The 15,935-nt window shown below is 39.3% G+C and overlaps 1 protein-coding gene across 12 annotated transcripts in view; it reads right to left on the bottom strand.

The window, feature by feature from the left end:
• KMT2C (lysine methyltransferase 2C) overlaps nucleotides 1–15,935 on the bottom strand; it is a 188,848-nt gene that overhangs the window by 77,779 nt on the left and 95,134 nt on the right. For all 12 annotated transcript variants that reach the window (XM_063416028.1, XM_063416057.1, XM_063416045.1 and 9 more), the window contains 6 exons: nucleotides 9,090–9,252; nucleotides 8,255–8,426; nucleotides 5,468–5,582; nucleotides 4,502–4,674; nucleotides 3,602–3,762; nucleotides 1,125–1,238 (listed from right to left, as the gene is read on the bottom strand). In XM_063416028.1, the coding sequence (XP_063272098.1) occupies nucleotides 1,125–1,238; nucleotides 3,602–3,762; nucleotides 4,502–4,674; nucleotides 5,468–5,582; nucleotides 8,255–8,426; nucleotides 9,090–9,252 (898 nt within the window). The remainder of the gene's footprint in view (nucleotides 1–1,124; nucleotides 1,239–3,601; nucleotides 3,763–4,501; nucleotides 4,675–5,467; nucleotides 5,583–8,254; nucleotides 8,427–9,089; nucleotides 9,253–15,935) is intronic.

The raw sequence follows: 15,935 nt of genomic DNA, 5'->3' as shown, positions 1-15,935 counted from the left end.
TAGGAAATCAACTGAAATGAAAACAGCTGCTGCTGGTTTAATTTAATTTAATAACATATTATGAATTTCTTTCAAAAATATTTATCTAGCCCTCCCTTGAACCAAATCAAGCACCTTTCCTGCATAACTTTCTTCAGAAAGGAGTTCCAGAGTTTTTGTTCCACTCTATCAAGGACCACATTCTTTGCTCTGAATTTGGCTTCTCACACCTTCCCTTGATGGGCCCTGATTCTCTTACAGGCCACTTATTTTCTATTACACTTGGACTCTTCTTAAACTCACGCTGCTACAACTTCCTCAGCCACTAAGTTCACAGCCAGCATTTTATTCTGAATATTTCTTCACAGTTTAAATCATGGCCCTTCTCTACCACAGGCTGTGACACACAACTTAGTGATTACAGCTAATCTGAAAATTGTTTTTTTTTTTTTTTACTTTGTCTTTAAATACAAGTTTCTTGTCTCCCGTTATAGCAACCATCCTCCAGCACCATCTGGGACTGAATGGGAGATCCTGGCAAGTTCTTCACCCTTGATGTTGGTCACTAACACATCTAGTGGATCTGACCCTTCTTTAGCTGCTCCTCCCTGTGCATGTGGTAAGATACAGTTTCTCCCAAAACAGAAACCATCAGCTGCTGCAACCCTGTCTGGAAGATTATCTTTTACTTACAAAGGGGGAAAAAAACCAACCAGAAAATCCTAAACCAAGGATGCCTGTGGAGTTACAAGCATAAAGCACATAACAAAAAGTGTGAGTGACAGTATTTGAATTGCAATAAGTCATTGGGTTTTACAATAAACTTCCAGTGTACAAAGCATTCAACTATTTTTCCAGCTTGGAAAAAGCCAGACTCAACAAAAAAGTCAAACAAAAAACAAAAGTTAAGCAACACAAATATTCTGAAGATTCTCTTTGCCTTCAATAAAACACTTCTTTTATTAAGCAAAAAAGGTAATACTCTTGCTTGAGAGCTCAGAACTGTTAAAATGTGTCTTCTACTCTTTTCTAGGTGCTTTTCCCTCTTGCATTTCTAAAGCAATGCAAACCTTACTGACTGGAAGAAGGCTCTGGCTCTGCAGGGTTCTGAATTGGTATTTTCTCAGTGTAAAACTCTTTCTTACCTTCTGTAACACACCCAGTGGCTGATTCTTGATCAGGGCCATCACCAGTAATGGGTTGTTCCTGAAATGCCATATCCTCTCCACCACTTTCCATTTCCATTTCATTTGTACAAGCTTAAGGAGAAGCAAAGCAGTTATTAAAATTGCTGTGTTTATTCTACTACGTTGGCATCAGCAACTGCTGTCACTGCTTGACCTTTTGGCTCAAGAGAGACTGATATTTAATGATGATAGGATTTAGGACAGGTCAGGTCAGTGAGAAGGTTAAAGAGACTGCAGGGTACTCCTTAAAAATTAGGAACATGTTACTCATTAACACTGAAGCTGTTTTATACCTTTCAGATGGTAAAACATGTCTGTAAAGCAATTACATGTGCCTAAAAGCGAAAATATGCACACAGTCACAGACTTCTGCACAACCAGAGCAACAGAAGAAATAATTTCCTTAAATTCCTAGTCTATAAAATTCAACAGAACTGGCAGCTTGTATACTGTTAAATTTGTATACAAACAAATATATATTTGTACACAATATATTATGGCACAGATAGGAAGTTCCACCTACTATAAGCACTGGGAACACCAATTTTCACCCTACATGTTATCTTAATCTTTGCATGGAAAAGGCACTACTGTGTGTTTTTTTGGCTGACAGGATCATTACAGAGCACAGAAACAGGAAATACTTTTTTTTTCCCCTTGTGTAAAAGCTCTTTCTGTTAAGGAAATTCATTAAAATGCACTAGATGAAGTATGGAAAACAAAGTATACAGCAAGCATTAACTTGAAGAGAACTGATCCTCCATGGATGTTAGCACAAAAAGGTGAAACAAATATAGCTTTCTGCATGAACAAAGTCTTTTCTAAGTTCAAAAAGCCAGCAACTATTAGGTGATACTACTTTTAGCACCCTAAAAGCTGCTCTCAGACTCTGCCAACTTTAAAGTGATATTTTAACTTCGAGGAAATGATCATTTACATTGGCTCCAAATCTGATTTTAAAGTACAGAAGTGCTCTCCTGGGTATAAAACACTGCATGATTGTATTGATGTAATAGTTCCAGATTACTCCTAGAAGCTGAGATGACAGTCCTGTTCTTCCTTGGGGACAAGAGCATGCTTGTCAATGTTTCTGCTAGCTAGAAATCCTAACAGAAGTATTGCTTAAAACTTCAGCCTTCCAGATAAACCTGCCCCTTGCTCAAATGGGGGTTTTGTAGGAGACTGGGAGTTGTGCCAGTGTATGTTTTGTTTTGGACATCCTCAAAGTGCTCTAAGAACACTGCCTGGGAGTCCACAGCCTCTCCTAAGCTTTCAGAAGGGAAATGATGTGCAAGGGCTGACATGGCCACTCTTCCTAACCTGGTGACCACATCCACTGACAGAGTGAACTCATTTACAGATATTTACCTCCTGTCACTGCCCTTCCTCCAGGAACACCTTCTCCATCATGTCTTTACAGCTCACAAAAGGTAATGTACAGGCTAACATCAAAGGTATGACTTGTTTATACAAAACATCAGTTTGAACACAAACAGTAGAGTTTTGTTGTAGTCCAACACTTTGCCTTTCCTGCCAAAATTCACCAGGCTTTCAAAGCCACAGATACTTGTAACAGAAGATCAGTGCTCAAGCACTGCTGCTTAAGCCCAAAAAATGCACATGGCAGTGGCTCTGCAGTTAATCTGTTACATTTTACCTTGCTTCTGAATTTAACCACAGCTGTATTTCTCCAGGGAAATTCAGCCTGGATGAGCGTAGGAGCTGCCCAACAGATCACATGGTGTGAAATACACAAAAGCATTTAGTTACGAGTTTGTAACATGGGTCTTGTGGGTGACCCACTGGGCTCAGATCAGCAGATCCAAGTCCTCCCTGTGCTTCCTTACTTTTCAAAAAATACTTTAAACTTCTCCACAGCTTTCTGCCCTCTGCTTGATTTGTCCACTTAGACAAGAATGTCTCAGAAACAAGAAAGACTGATCATATACTGGCTTGAAAAAGGACCCCTATTAAAAGCTGTCCCTTGAACACAGTCCAGCTCCCACTCTCTGTCCTTCCTGGATAAAGTGAGGAGAACAGGCACTATGAGACTGACCAGCAGCCAAAGAGAAACAGAACTGAAGGTTTCCAAGAACATATACGAAGCACAACTGAGTGAAACAGCCAGGCTGTCAAACAAATACATTTATGAACTGTACCACACCCAAAATAAATGAGTGAAGTTTACAGGCTGAGAGGCTGGAGCTGGAAGGTTGAGAGCCACAATTATGGTGCTCAACAGCCCATGGATGTATCCAGGATCCTGAAGGCACAAAGAGAAGTCACCCATGGATTGCTTGAGCAGCTGCTGTTGGATAAAGGGATGAACCCCACAGAGCAGAATTTGAGTGGATGGTTCACAAAAGCCTTGGTGAGACTGCAGGTATCACATCTGATGTCAGCATTTTGGAACTGTGAAGTTTAGCTTTGATTACCTGTTATACTGTCAGGTTCAGGAATGAGTTCAGAAGTGTTCATTACATCACATGACTGAGTCTGATCCCCTTCTCCTTGTCTACAAAGAGTGCAGATGTAGTCTTTCAACTGAGACTCCAATTCACTACCTGGAGATCTGTCACATTCTATGTGAATCCATCTGGGGAGATTAATTTTTTGCTGTTTCAGTTATGAAAATATAAAGCATCATAGTAAAAATCCATTAAAAAATACCAATGTTTCCCATTCCTATGGGGAAATAAAGGCTTTCAACCAATGCTTGATTATGGAGAATTTTAGAGGAATAAGCATGGTATGTCAGCATGTCAAACAGTGAACAAACTTAAACATGAAGAATTATATTATCCCTAAAGCCAGACTCCACAAGATGTAGAGCATCATCATGATGTTGCACAGTGAGATACAACACCATTGAATACAAAATATAGCTTGTATTCTTAAAATGTTCCAAATAGTGTATTTTTAGTTGTTTTTAATTACTAAAATAGAAAAAGACATAAAAATTAAACAGAAAACAAACTTGAAAAAAACCCCAAACAAACCAGACCGCTGCAAACAATCTTTAAACTTTAGGACAATGACTTTTTTAGCCTGCTTCCTCACAAAATAGGTGAAATGCAAGAGGCAGCAGTAGCTTGCAGCAAGTAACTGCCATACCCTCAGGTAACTGCCAATTAATACTTATTTGCTAAGATTAAAATAAAGCCATCTGCTATTGTTCATTGTATTTAGGGATGAAGGATCAAGGAGCTGCACAAGATCCTGTGGCACTGTGCACCACACACAGTGTACATCCCTCCCAGAAACACATCAGTGTCAAACACCTCACCATAAGCTTTATGCATTTTAGTACAAATTAACAAAAGCTGGATACTTACCTTTTGCACATGTGACAATGCAACATATCTTTCTGGAAGTCTTGGAGGCACAGTTTTTCACAGAAAGGACAAGATAAGTTGTCTTGCTGTTGGTAACAACTGTCACATACCAAACAATTATGGTGCCACTGACAACTTGTTCGTGTGCCACACTCAGCACATACTCTACAGTTCTAGAGATCACAAGAATTTAGTAGTTAATTATGATATGTCACAATGTGATAGAACTGCCATTAACTGACATTTTCCTGTTTTGAATTAAATTTAATAGCTTTTGTCCTTAATAACACAAAGTTATCCAAGATTTGATAGCAGAGCATGAATAACCTGCACAACAGCAAGAAGTTTCCTGACACTACTCTCTGATTTAAAAGGAGAATTTCTTATGAGATCAAACTTCTTTATTGCTACTCTCAGTTATCTTAGGACCACCACAAACTGATGTAACATTACATACATCTCAAATACAGGGAATTCCCACATCATGCTGCAATTACTTACAAGATTACTGATAAAACAACAAATTCATCCTGCCCTCCTCAAATGCAATGGAACCCATGAGCTGCAGAACTGTTTTGGTAAGCAAGGAGGAGCTGAATATAAAGAGATTTGAGGTATAGACTACATATACTACTATATAGCTTTGAGTTTACATTTTTGTTCCCATTGTATCACAAGAGCAGCTCTTATTAAGTGCAGGTTATCCACTGCACTTGGATCCTGCACTTCTCTTTTCCCTATGGAGGCTGATTTACTGCCCTGTATAGGCTGCTTCAGCCACAGCTCCCCCCATGGAGCAGCTGTAGAGCCACAGGATTTACATCCAGTGGGATTCCTTCAGAAATTACAAATTACATTACAGGGCAACAGCAATCCACAGTACACCTGGAACAGCACAGTGTGGATAACAAAGTTTGGGCTTTTATAAATGATAAGGAGTTGTTACTCTGAAACTTTTCCACTTACTTTACACTTCCACCCATTTGTTGGTACGGCATCCATTACTGGCTGGAGACAGAAAGTGTGGTAGCCTTTGTCACATGTATCACACACCAGCATCTTGTTGTCTTCCCCAGAGTGTCTAAGGAAAGTAACAAGAGATCAAGAATTACTTCAATAAGCAGCAATAAAATACCTGTTTCAAGAAAAGTCTAAATAGGAAGACACAGGTGTGCACATAAAAATATACAAACACTGCTTACAAATATCTCCAGAGACAATGCCTTCACAATAATTTTTAAACGTGAGTGCAGACCACTATGTTCATTCACCAAGAGCTGAGCCTGTGCAATCATTCTGAATACTAGGTATTGGCCCACTTCCACTTACACATGTGTAGACAGATTTAATGGCCTTTCTGTACTGAAAGCAGTTCAAAATCTGCAATATAAATTTTACTTCTTTCTGAAGAGAACATCCCATTGTACTTGTTTCTGACTGTAATTTTTCCAAAGGAAAAAAGGAGCCATCAAGTCTGACTATTGGAGCTCCTACAATGTCAGAGAATATGACTGCAAGAGCAAAACAAACATTAAAGGAAGAGATTTCAATTTTTCTACAGTGATGTATTACAGAGCTTCACCACAGATTCCAGAGATAAAATAAATTTGCTGAGAACAAGACAAATACTTTGGTAATATCTAAAGGCATTGTGTTATGCCTTAGTTTAAATAAATTAATTCAGTAAGTAAACATGCAACAAGATTTGCCTAGATAAAGCCTTGCAGTATATGGCATTATACATGCTAGATACTACCTCATTACCTGACAGCCCTGGTATTTTAAAAAACCCTCTCTTTGCTTGAAGATATTCTTAAAATGCTGCTCTTCCAATAATGGTGGGAAAACTGCCATACTGCATTAAATCATTATAGAATCAAAGAATGGTTTGGTTTGGAAGGGTCCTTAAAGACCATCCAGTTCCATGGACAGGGACACCTCCCACTAGACCAGGTTGCTCAAAGCCCATCCAGCCTGGCCTTGAACACCTCCAGGGTGAGGCTTCCAGGGCTTCTCTGGAGAACCTGTTCTGGTGCCCCTCTGTCCAGCCTGTACTCGTGCTTGGACTGCCCCAATCCAGGTGCAGAACTTGGTTGTGTTGAAACTCATGAGGAACACAGCCCCACCTCTCCAGCTGCCCAGGTCCCTCTGGATGTTCTTTCTCCTCAGCATCACCTGCCCCACACAGCGGGGTGTGGCTGGCAAACTTGCTGAGGGTGGCCTCGACCCCACTGCCCCCGTGACCCAATTGTGACCCCTGAAGAACACCACCCATCCCAGCTCTTGAATCCACACAGTGCTTCATTTGTCAAATCCATTTTTCTCCAGTTTAGAGACAAGGCTACTGTGTTGGACAGTACTGAAGACTTTGCACAAGTAGGTGACATCAGTTGCTCTTCCTCCACAAACTCTGTAACTCCATCACAGCAGGCACCAAATTCTTCAGGCACTGCTTGCCCTCAATGAAGTCACGGTGTCTGTCACCATCACCTCTTTATGTCCCATGTGTCTCACCACAGCTTCCAGAAGGATCTGCTCCATGACCTTGGTAGGTCTGGCCTGTGGTTCCTCGGGTCTTCCTTATTTGCCTTTGTAAAAACGGGGTCTGTGTTTCTCCTTTTCCAGTCACTGGGAACTTCACCAGACTGCCAAAACTTCTCAAATAGGATGGATAATGGCTTAGCCACTTCATCCACCAGCTCCCTCAGAACCCATGGCTGTATCTCACATGGTCCCATGGACTGGGTGTAACACATTTTCTCTACTTTTCCACTAAAGAGAAGATAGGTTCACAGATACTGAAATTACCCAGTACAACATTTTCAGGGATACATTTTAGAACTTGCTTCTCTATTCTAGCTTCTTTGCTGAGATTTGCTATCTGCTGTGTGTCATCAGGGAACAACACCCTTTTTTGAAGTGGGTTGAGTGAATGCTAACAAATACCAAGTGTTCTTGGAAAACAGGAAAGCACTGACTAATCAGATGCATGAGGCAGTAGTGGAGTGGGTTATTTTCCTTCATACTGTCCAGTCTATCTGACTAAATCTGAACAAAACTCTTACTTCTTTTTCAGTAAGTCTTTAAAAAAAAACGAAAAACACAAGCAAGCAAAAGAACCCTGCAGTGCCCATCAGATTAAGTTATAAGAGAATAAACCCACAAGCAGTCAGAATTTTTAAGTGAACCCTTACAGTGCCCCAGCATTTAAGTTTCATTGTCTCTGTCTTTGGCTGGTGCAAATACTCAGTCAGGGCCACTCATGTCACTTCGTTTCTCTGCTCAATTAATCCAGGGTTTTGTTTCATAATGACTCCTGATCTGCATCTGAGACATCATATGAGATGGCCTAAAGCAGGAGACCTGCCCCTTGTGTGGGTACAGGCACAACTGAACTGTGAGCTGAGTAAAAGCACAGGCTCTCAGACTGGGAAGGCACTACATTAAAATTGTTTGGTAAACTTGGAAAGAATCCTCCTGTATAAAAGGAAAATGTTTTGCTGCTTTCCAGAACCTGACAATATAATGGTAACTCTGGGGGTGAAACACACAGGACTTTTTACTCAGCTCTTCTAGAACAAAGTTTCCAGTACAAGGATTTGCTCAGCCACTTAATACAGCATCACAACAGACAGGATGGGCAAATAATCTACAGTTTTTGGAAGAAAACCCCAACACTTAATGAAATATGAATTTCAAAATCACAGCATATAAATCTCACACCATCCTCCATGTCCTGAAAGTCTCACTTACTTGCAGTTCTGGCACACTTTGCAATCAGGACACTGCCAACCTGCTCTTTTTAAAGGTGTGACTTGAATGTCCAGACACATCCCATGGTAGTGCTGGCCACAGGTAGTACAGAAAAGTTGATCTAAGAGGTCTCCAGGGCTGTCGCACACTGCACAATTTGCTTCTTCCTTTGCTAAAAAGAAATAGCTTGTTCTATTATTATTTTGTTCAAAATGATGAACAATTCAATGAACCTAAAAAATTACTTAGCAGTTCTTATGCATACAAAATTTCATCATTCTTATGAAATTCAAATTTAATTAATATATTTAATAGCTACTACTTCAATTCAGTTTTCTCAACTAATCTTCTCATAACAAAAGTACATTCATTTTAAACCTTAATGAAGTCTTACAAAAAGAAACAGTTTTATTCTCCTCGAGATAAAGCTGAGAGCTTTGGAACCAACTCTTCTGTGGAACAAGTACAAAATAAAGCTCATAACAGAACTAAATCTATTATTTGGCTGAAGTGCTTTCAAGAAGGTTGCTCTAACTCAAGTTAAGACAAGCAGTCTATCAACTTCAACTAAAACCTGACAGAAGACAAGCCTTACCAGTAAACCTCTTCCTTGTTCTGTCATTAAAAGAAAAATACTTTGCTGTGCAGCAGTGCTGGTCTTTAACAACAGAAGAGTATGAACTCACATCTTTTCTACCCCTGAACACACACGAATTATTGGGTATGTGAACTGTGACAGTGCATCTAAACAAATGCTTTCTTAAGCTGATCCTATGACAGTGCAGTTTTCATAAAACCTGGAGCTAATTATGTCATTTGAACACTGTGTACTTACATCTTTCAGGAGCCTGATCAATGTGGTCTGGACAGAGGAGGGACAAGTTACTGAAATCCTGAAATGTGCCTGCTCCAGCAGCACAGGGGTAATGGTACATCTGGGTACATTTCTCTTCACAGCATTTGATAGTGGCTCCAAGGTGCTTACAAAATGCACATCGCTGAAAAATAAACAGAACAAGTCATTAAAAAAATCCTTTTTGTTGTAATTTTTTAGCCAGATCTGTTCCCCTCCTTCATTTAGCAGATGAACACCTTGGCCAGTAGGAGGTAGTGAATACTGAGAAGGAAACTAGTGGGTAGTGTCTTTCAGTGACACTCCCAAATCTTTACTTAAAATGTTTAATGAAACCCACTCTAAATGCACTCTGATGATTCAGATTCTTCTTGTCACAGAAAAGCATTTTCATTCTATGTTATCTAACTTGAGCTATGCCTTCAGTAATGGGGCTGGAAACTTATTCTGAAAATAAAGGCAGATGACACCATGCTGTCAATAGGTTATGACTAAAAACCACATGGCTCTCTAAGCTGTAATGTAAAACCACAGACACTGTAATCAGAAATGCAAATGGAAATCAAGTATGATGTTCTCCCGAAAATCTTACTGGCATTATACAATTCTCTCTGGGACGATAATGCATTACATAACCTTGCATTTTCTTCTCATCTTGCATTTCAAGACTACACAAGTATCACCACCAAACTCTGAGAAGTCATAAATAAGCACGATTATTATTAGACACCAGAGAAATAATTTCTCAGAAAGAGCTATGCAAGGCTCCTCCAGTTCTCTAGTAAAGAGAGAGCAGAGTCTATCAGTCTGCTTGTAAAAAATCACCCACACCTTTCTGATTCAGTTAATCAGTCTTTTTTCTCTCTCAGATTCATTACAGTCCCTGAAGCACTGTAACATCCTTTTGCACTTTTTCACCAAGGCAACAATACTTTTTAAGGCACAGCACCGTAAGATTTTGAGTAAACTTAAGAAAAAACAGGTCAATGGCTCACAGGAAGGCATACATAATACACAGCAACAACTGAGCTCAGGGACTCTCATTTTTCACACTAAAAACACAACACTAACACCAGCATGTTTGATTACCAGCTGAAGTGTCAAGTAACATCCAAATAGGAACATAAACCAAATCAAAGAAAAAAGTTATGTACTGCATCTGCTTAATTCTTAGAATACAGACAATATTTATTACCATAATTCTTCTCTGTTTCAAAGCTTGCCATGAAATTAGGCATGAAATAGTGCTACTACAAGTCTACAGATATCAAAACCAGCCCGTATGAAAATACAAATCACAAAGCTGCCTGTGTCAACAGCTACCTTGATATTCTTTAAAGCCAGATGAAATGAACATCTTCAGGAAAATATCTGCCTGCACCACAATTCATGGACAAGAGACAGAAAAAATATTAGTGTATGCTAAGCAGAACTGCAGTGTAAAGAGATAAAACCCTCTGGCACAGGAATTAAGGGGGATCACCAAGGAGAACTAGTGCCAGGTTTGTGGGCTACGATGCTTAGCCTGTCCTCTGATCTGCAGGATATCTCACCTCTACCCATGTCTAACACCTGCTGACAGCACGGGAAAGGTGCATCCTGTCACTTTACACCAGCTGAAATGCAGAGGAGAGCAGGGGGAACAAGAAAAGCAAATAATAACATGGAGCTCCTGAAGGAGGGCAAGGCAACAGCAATGGTAATCACATTTATGGACTGCCAACAAAACCCAAGTCCTGCACGAAACTCCTTTTAGGAAATTATACCTTCAGTGAGCACTTGCTGAGGAAGCTGCACAAGGTAGATCCTCAACTTAGATGTAAAACCATGAAAATACAGCCCAAAGCCTCCAACTTCAAGAACTGCAGCTCCACACACAACCACTGCCCTATTTTGTCCTTGATGTTCCAAAAACCTATGGAGATGGACCAGGTTTAGCTAAGACATAACTCTTACAAGCCACACTTATTTCAAAGATTTTACTTAATACAAAAAAATAGTAAGGGGAATTTAAGAGGAGCTAAGGTCCAAAATGTATCCCTCAGAAAAGTATTCAACAAGACTTTGCTGGATCCCATCATTGACCCTAACTAACTACTTGATCAGGAAAAGAAAAATTATGAAAGAACTGTAAGCACTCGAATAAGCCATCATTTATTATAAGCTGGTAATAATGGAATAAATTAGAAATATAAATAGCATTTTTAAATGCCACATCTGTTTCTCAAAACCACCCATCAACCATGGTACGCAGCAAATACAAAATCAGAATGTAACTTTTCCCAAATGCTCTATTATGACCAAATGATGAAATTACTGAAAATGAGCAAACTAAAGGATTACTCAAAAACCTTGAAAAATGTTGATGTGGGTTTAAGGAACCACATAAAGATGCTGGAAGAAAAATGGAAGCCCAAGCTACATGTAATTGAACTCTTCAAACCCATCTGCTAAACTGCACTGGCAATGAAAACCATTTGGCAGATAAGTGAAATACACTCTGAAAACAATGTGGTATGTATCATCTGAAGCAAATAAAAAGCACAGAATATCAACATTTGCTGAATTTGTAAGAGAGATAAAACAGTCTGAAGAAACTAATGCCCAAAGGGATTTTTTTGGCAGCAGATGTTGGTGAGAAGAGTTACTTTTCCAGCACTAGAAGCCAACACTACTCTGAAGCCAGGCCCCATGCTATGACCCCAAAAGAACAGCAAAAATGTATTGAATTAAACAAAAATATTAAACCCTCTGCTAAATAAAATCAGTAATGAATACTTCTTTACTGCTGCTAAAATATGGAATCATGACAGCAGGAGATGGAATGAAGCAATAAATCATATTGCCCATGAGATGCATGCCCTATGAGGACAGTACCAGAGCCAGGGACAGCCTGGAGTCTCCAGTTTCACTGTATGAGCACAAAATAAGGTGTTGTGTGAAGGGGGTGGAAGCTGAAGCCGAGTATTTGAAGGGCAGGTATTGGAAAATGGTAAGCTGTCAAGGCAAGACAAGCACTGGTTTGTTTATGGATCAAATAATTTTACATTCCTGTTCTACAGGAAAAAAACCCCAACTTTACAAGGTGTCGGAAATGTGGAGAGATAGCTTATTACTTATTCATAGTACACTCAAGGAAATAAACTAAAGCAGAGCCAGCAGACTCTTTTCCTACTCAAAAACAAGTCCCACAGAGATTACCAACTGTTCCCTTCAGAAAGTTCCTTGTGCACTTCTCCATTGCAAGAAAGCTCTGAGTCCATCCCTACTTGTACTTCCTCTTACTATTGTCATTTCCATCCTTTAAAACTATCCACTCCTCTTTCTACTTGGCAATTTTGACTTTTTTTTTTTTACATCTGCTTTTTCAGACAGAAAAGGAACTGCTTTTAAAAAGCAAAAGCTATGCCATCTTTAAAATTTAATTTTAAAATTCCCTTTATTTACTAATCCCATTGGCTCAACTATGACGTTGTTGTACAAATACAGTGGAAGAGGAAGAACTAAGTGAATTAACAGAAAACAAAACCTGATCCATCACCTCCTCTGTATTCTAGCTCTATGGGAGAACATCCTCCATGAAATAAGAGTGGAAGAAACCACACAGAAGATTTCCAGGAAGACAAAAACTCATACCTCCTCCTTGCCACAACTGTAACTGCACCAAAACCAGCTAAACAAAAATGTTAACTCTGCCTTGTTCAGCTCAGCTGATGTCACAAATCCTACTGGCTTTACTGAAAACAGATGGCCCAAGTTGAAAATAGTGACAAGAGCAGCAGCTTTTTGTTCATGTATTTCTAACCTTCCTGCTGCTCCATACTTTTGAATACTCCAAAATTCAAATTATAAAAAAGATGCCTGTAAGACAATGTAAGAGTTTATCCAGATAGTACCATGAACTAATCAGAGCTCATGTTTTATCACTGTTTTATTGCCCTTAGAATTATTTTATAGTACTACTGTCTCAGCAACTGGACAAGTAATAACCCTTCAAAGGCAGATATTAAAGAAAGGCTAAAATACAGTCTTTGAATAAGTACTTTGCAACTTGGTTAGTGTCGTGAATCTAAATGTTACAACTGTGAACTGCAAAACGTTCTTAAGCAAAATGACAAGTTTGTCACTGATTATGAACTTTTTCTTTAAAGAAGATCACGTGAAAAACCTATGAGAACCATAAGAAATTTTAATTATATGACAGTGTACCAAAAGTACACACAAGTCATCCATCCTTGGTTAAACAATTTAATGTATTACCTGTAAGAACAAATTTCAGACAGTTTAGCTGTTGGGAAATGCTGTCACACAAACCTGTGACTGAAGAGAACTGGACCTTAACAACCAGCCATTAATGATAGCACGAAGAAATTTTTATATAAACGGTGATTAATGAAGTATGTTCTCTGCTAGTTCTGATAATCTTCATTGATTACTCCATCATCTAGAAGAAGCTTTATATTGCTTGCAGACACTAATGACCATTAGCACCTCTCTTGTCAAATACACTGGGTTAAGTACCATAAAGCACTAAAGAGCACAATGCAGGAAGATGGCAACATAAAAACAATTAATGGCTTTCAACTGAACTACTGATTAGAAGTACTAAACAGAACACCTTTCCAGAAGTACTGGAAATTACCTTCTAGCTTTCTAATTTTATATGATTCATATCACAAATTTGGAAGTTACTTCAATTTATAACAAGCAAGTCAATCAGAGATCAGTTCTTCCTCTTCCTCAAACCTTAACACAGGCACTCAACACATGTAATCAACACAGAAAGCAGAAGTCCCTTTAAGTGTGGAAATTTCAGGCTCTCTATAAGTCACTACTTTCTTTCTCATTCCTACCAGCTGCCTCTCTTTTTCACTTTCATTAAAAAGTACATTAAATAAATTGTGTTGATATTAAGGCATTTAAGAATTCAGAGAAAAAAGCATTCAAGTTTTGGAAGGGTGTTTTTTGTAATAGTGGTGAATACGTTAAAAACTTTCAGGAATCAAGTTTGCAAAGTGAGATACCATTTTTTATTGGAAATCTGAAATAGGTAGAGGGAAACATGCAAAGTTTATGGCACACAAATCCTTCCTCATATAACCTGAAATGTTCCCAAACCCTGTTTATTCAGAAGCTCCACAGAAGAGTTTGGGTGCCTTAGAGCTGTGTTCTCCTCATCATTACATAAGCTAATGCAACAACTGCATGCATATGATTTCCCTCACAGACTCTGCCTTTGCTGCTTTTTTCACACTTTCATGGAGTCTTGGGTTGAAAAATGTAACCAAAAATGTGTATTCTATTTTCATCTGTTGAAGTCAGTTGGGAGATATTGTTCTTTATCTCTTGTAACTCTAGGGGGGGAAGAGGGTGGATGCCTTCTGTTAATGGGACACCTGATAACACCAGATGAGGCAGAGCCTCCTTATCTCTTCCTGCACCCATCCTCCTCCGAGGGACATCCCCTGTGAATGGGCCATTGAAGGCTCTCACAGGACTGATAACATCACCTCATCCCATTGGGAGATGCTCCACCCAGCGGGAGGAGCCAAATTCTTTCCACCAGCACAACCAAACACCATTTCAGCTGGTTTTCCACTGAATTCTTGGAGGAACACAGGACCCATCTCACCAGCACTGGACCCTTTTTTTTTCTACAGGATCATCCCTACTTCACAGAACAACATCTGTTACTCCAGGAAGACTCATTTGGACTGCTTCCAACACCCTGACAGCAGGGTGTCAGGTCGTATCTCTGACTCTGTCAGGGTTTTCTAGGACTTTTGTTTGTTTGTTTGTTTTTTTGTACTACTGCATTTTTATTTTTTAATATACCTAGTAAAGAACTGTTATTCCTATTCCCATATTTTTGCCTGAAAACTCCTAATTGCAAAATTGTAATAATTTAGAGGGAGGGGGTTTTTACATTCTCCATTCCAAGGGAAACTCCAGATTTCCCTGACAGATAGCTGTCTTTCCAAACCAAGACACATGGGGAAAAAGGGGGGTTTTTATTCACCTCCTGGCTTTCTGCAATGTTTAGGATAATGTAAATGTTTTGAGTGAGGTTAAGCTTTTCCACAGCTAACAATCAGCTACTCCCTTAATTCCCATCTAATATCCACCGTGGCAGAAGAGCACACTCGAGCCTGTTGTTTAGTTAGACTGTCAACAACAAGAAGGTCAATAAAGTTTAATGTAATTTAAACTGTGGTTATTAGGCTTCAGCATCAGCAACTCCAGGACAAACAAGGCAAGAACAAAAATCATCAGCTTTGGTTTGAGGCTGCTTTTTGGCAGGCTCAGAAAACAGACTATTGTGCCAGTTCCATTTGATTCATGCTCAGAAGGTCTTAAGAAGTGTGTGTAGACATTTCTTTGTGTTGGCAGAGCACAGGCTGAGCCACAAATTGTTGGAGGCTTGAGAAAAAATAATTGAGGGAAACATTGCTACATGCTTGTTGTTTAATGATCATCTCCAGGCATCTGTTACTGGTCATTGCAGAACATACTGGGATGGAGTCAACTTTCTGTCAAATCCAGCACAGCTCCTAACCTTCTAAATCATATCTGGGATTCTGGAGTAGCTCAAGCATTCTATAGGTTATGTCATAAGTACATTTATACAGATATTTAAAGTAAAAGGTGAATTTACTGCTCATATAGTCACATCATGCTTCCAAATGACACAAGGCTTGATGAGGACATCCAAACTTCATTATACTTAGTAAGGCTTAGTCATTTTATGAATTTACTTCATGAAAATTCAGCTGGCCAAAAGTGGGTGTCCATTTCCAGGCTACAATACTGGCCAGATCTCCAATGCCT

Source organism: Prinia subflava, chromosome 1 (genome assembly GCF_021018805.1).
Source record: "Prinia subflava isolate CZ2003 ecotype Zambia chromosome 1, Cam_Psub_1.2, whole genome shotgun sequence".
Classification (NCBI taxonomy): domain Eukaryota; kingdom Metazoa; phylum Chordata; class Aves; order Passeriformes; family Cisticolidae; genus Prinia; species Prinia subflava.
The sequence above is the reverse complement of the archived record's forward strand: the minus strand, read 5'-3'. Positions and strand labels throughout refer to the sequence as shown.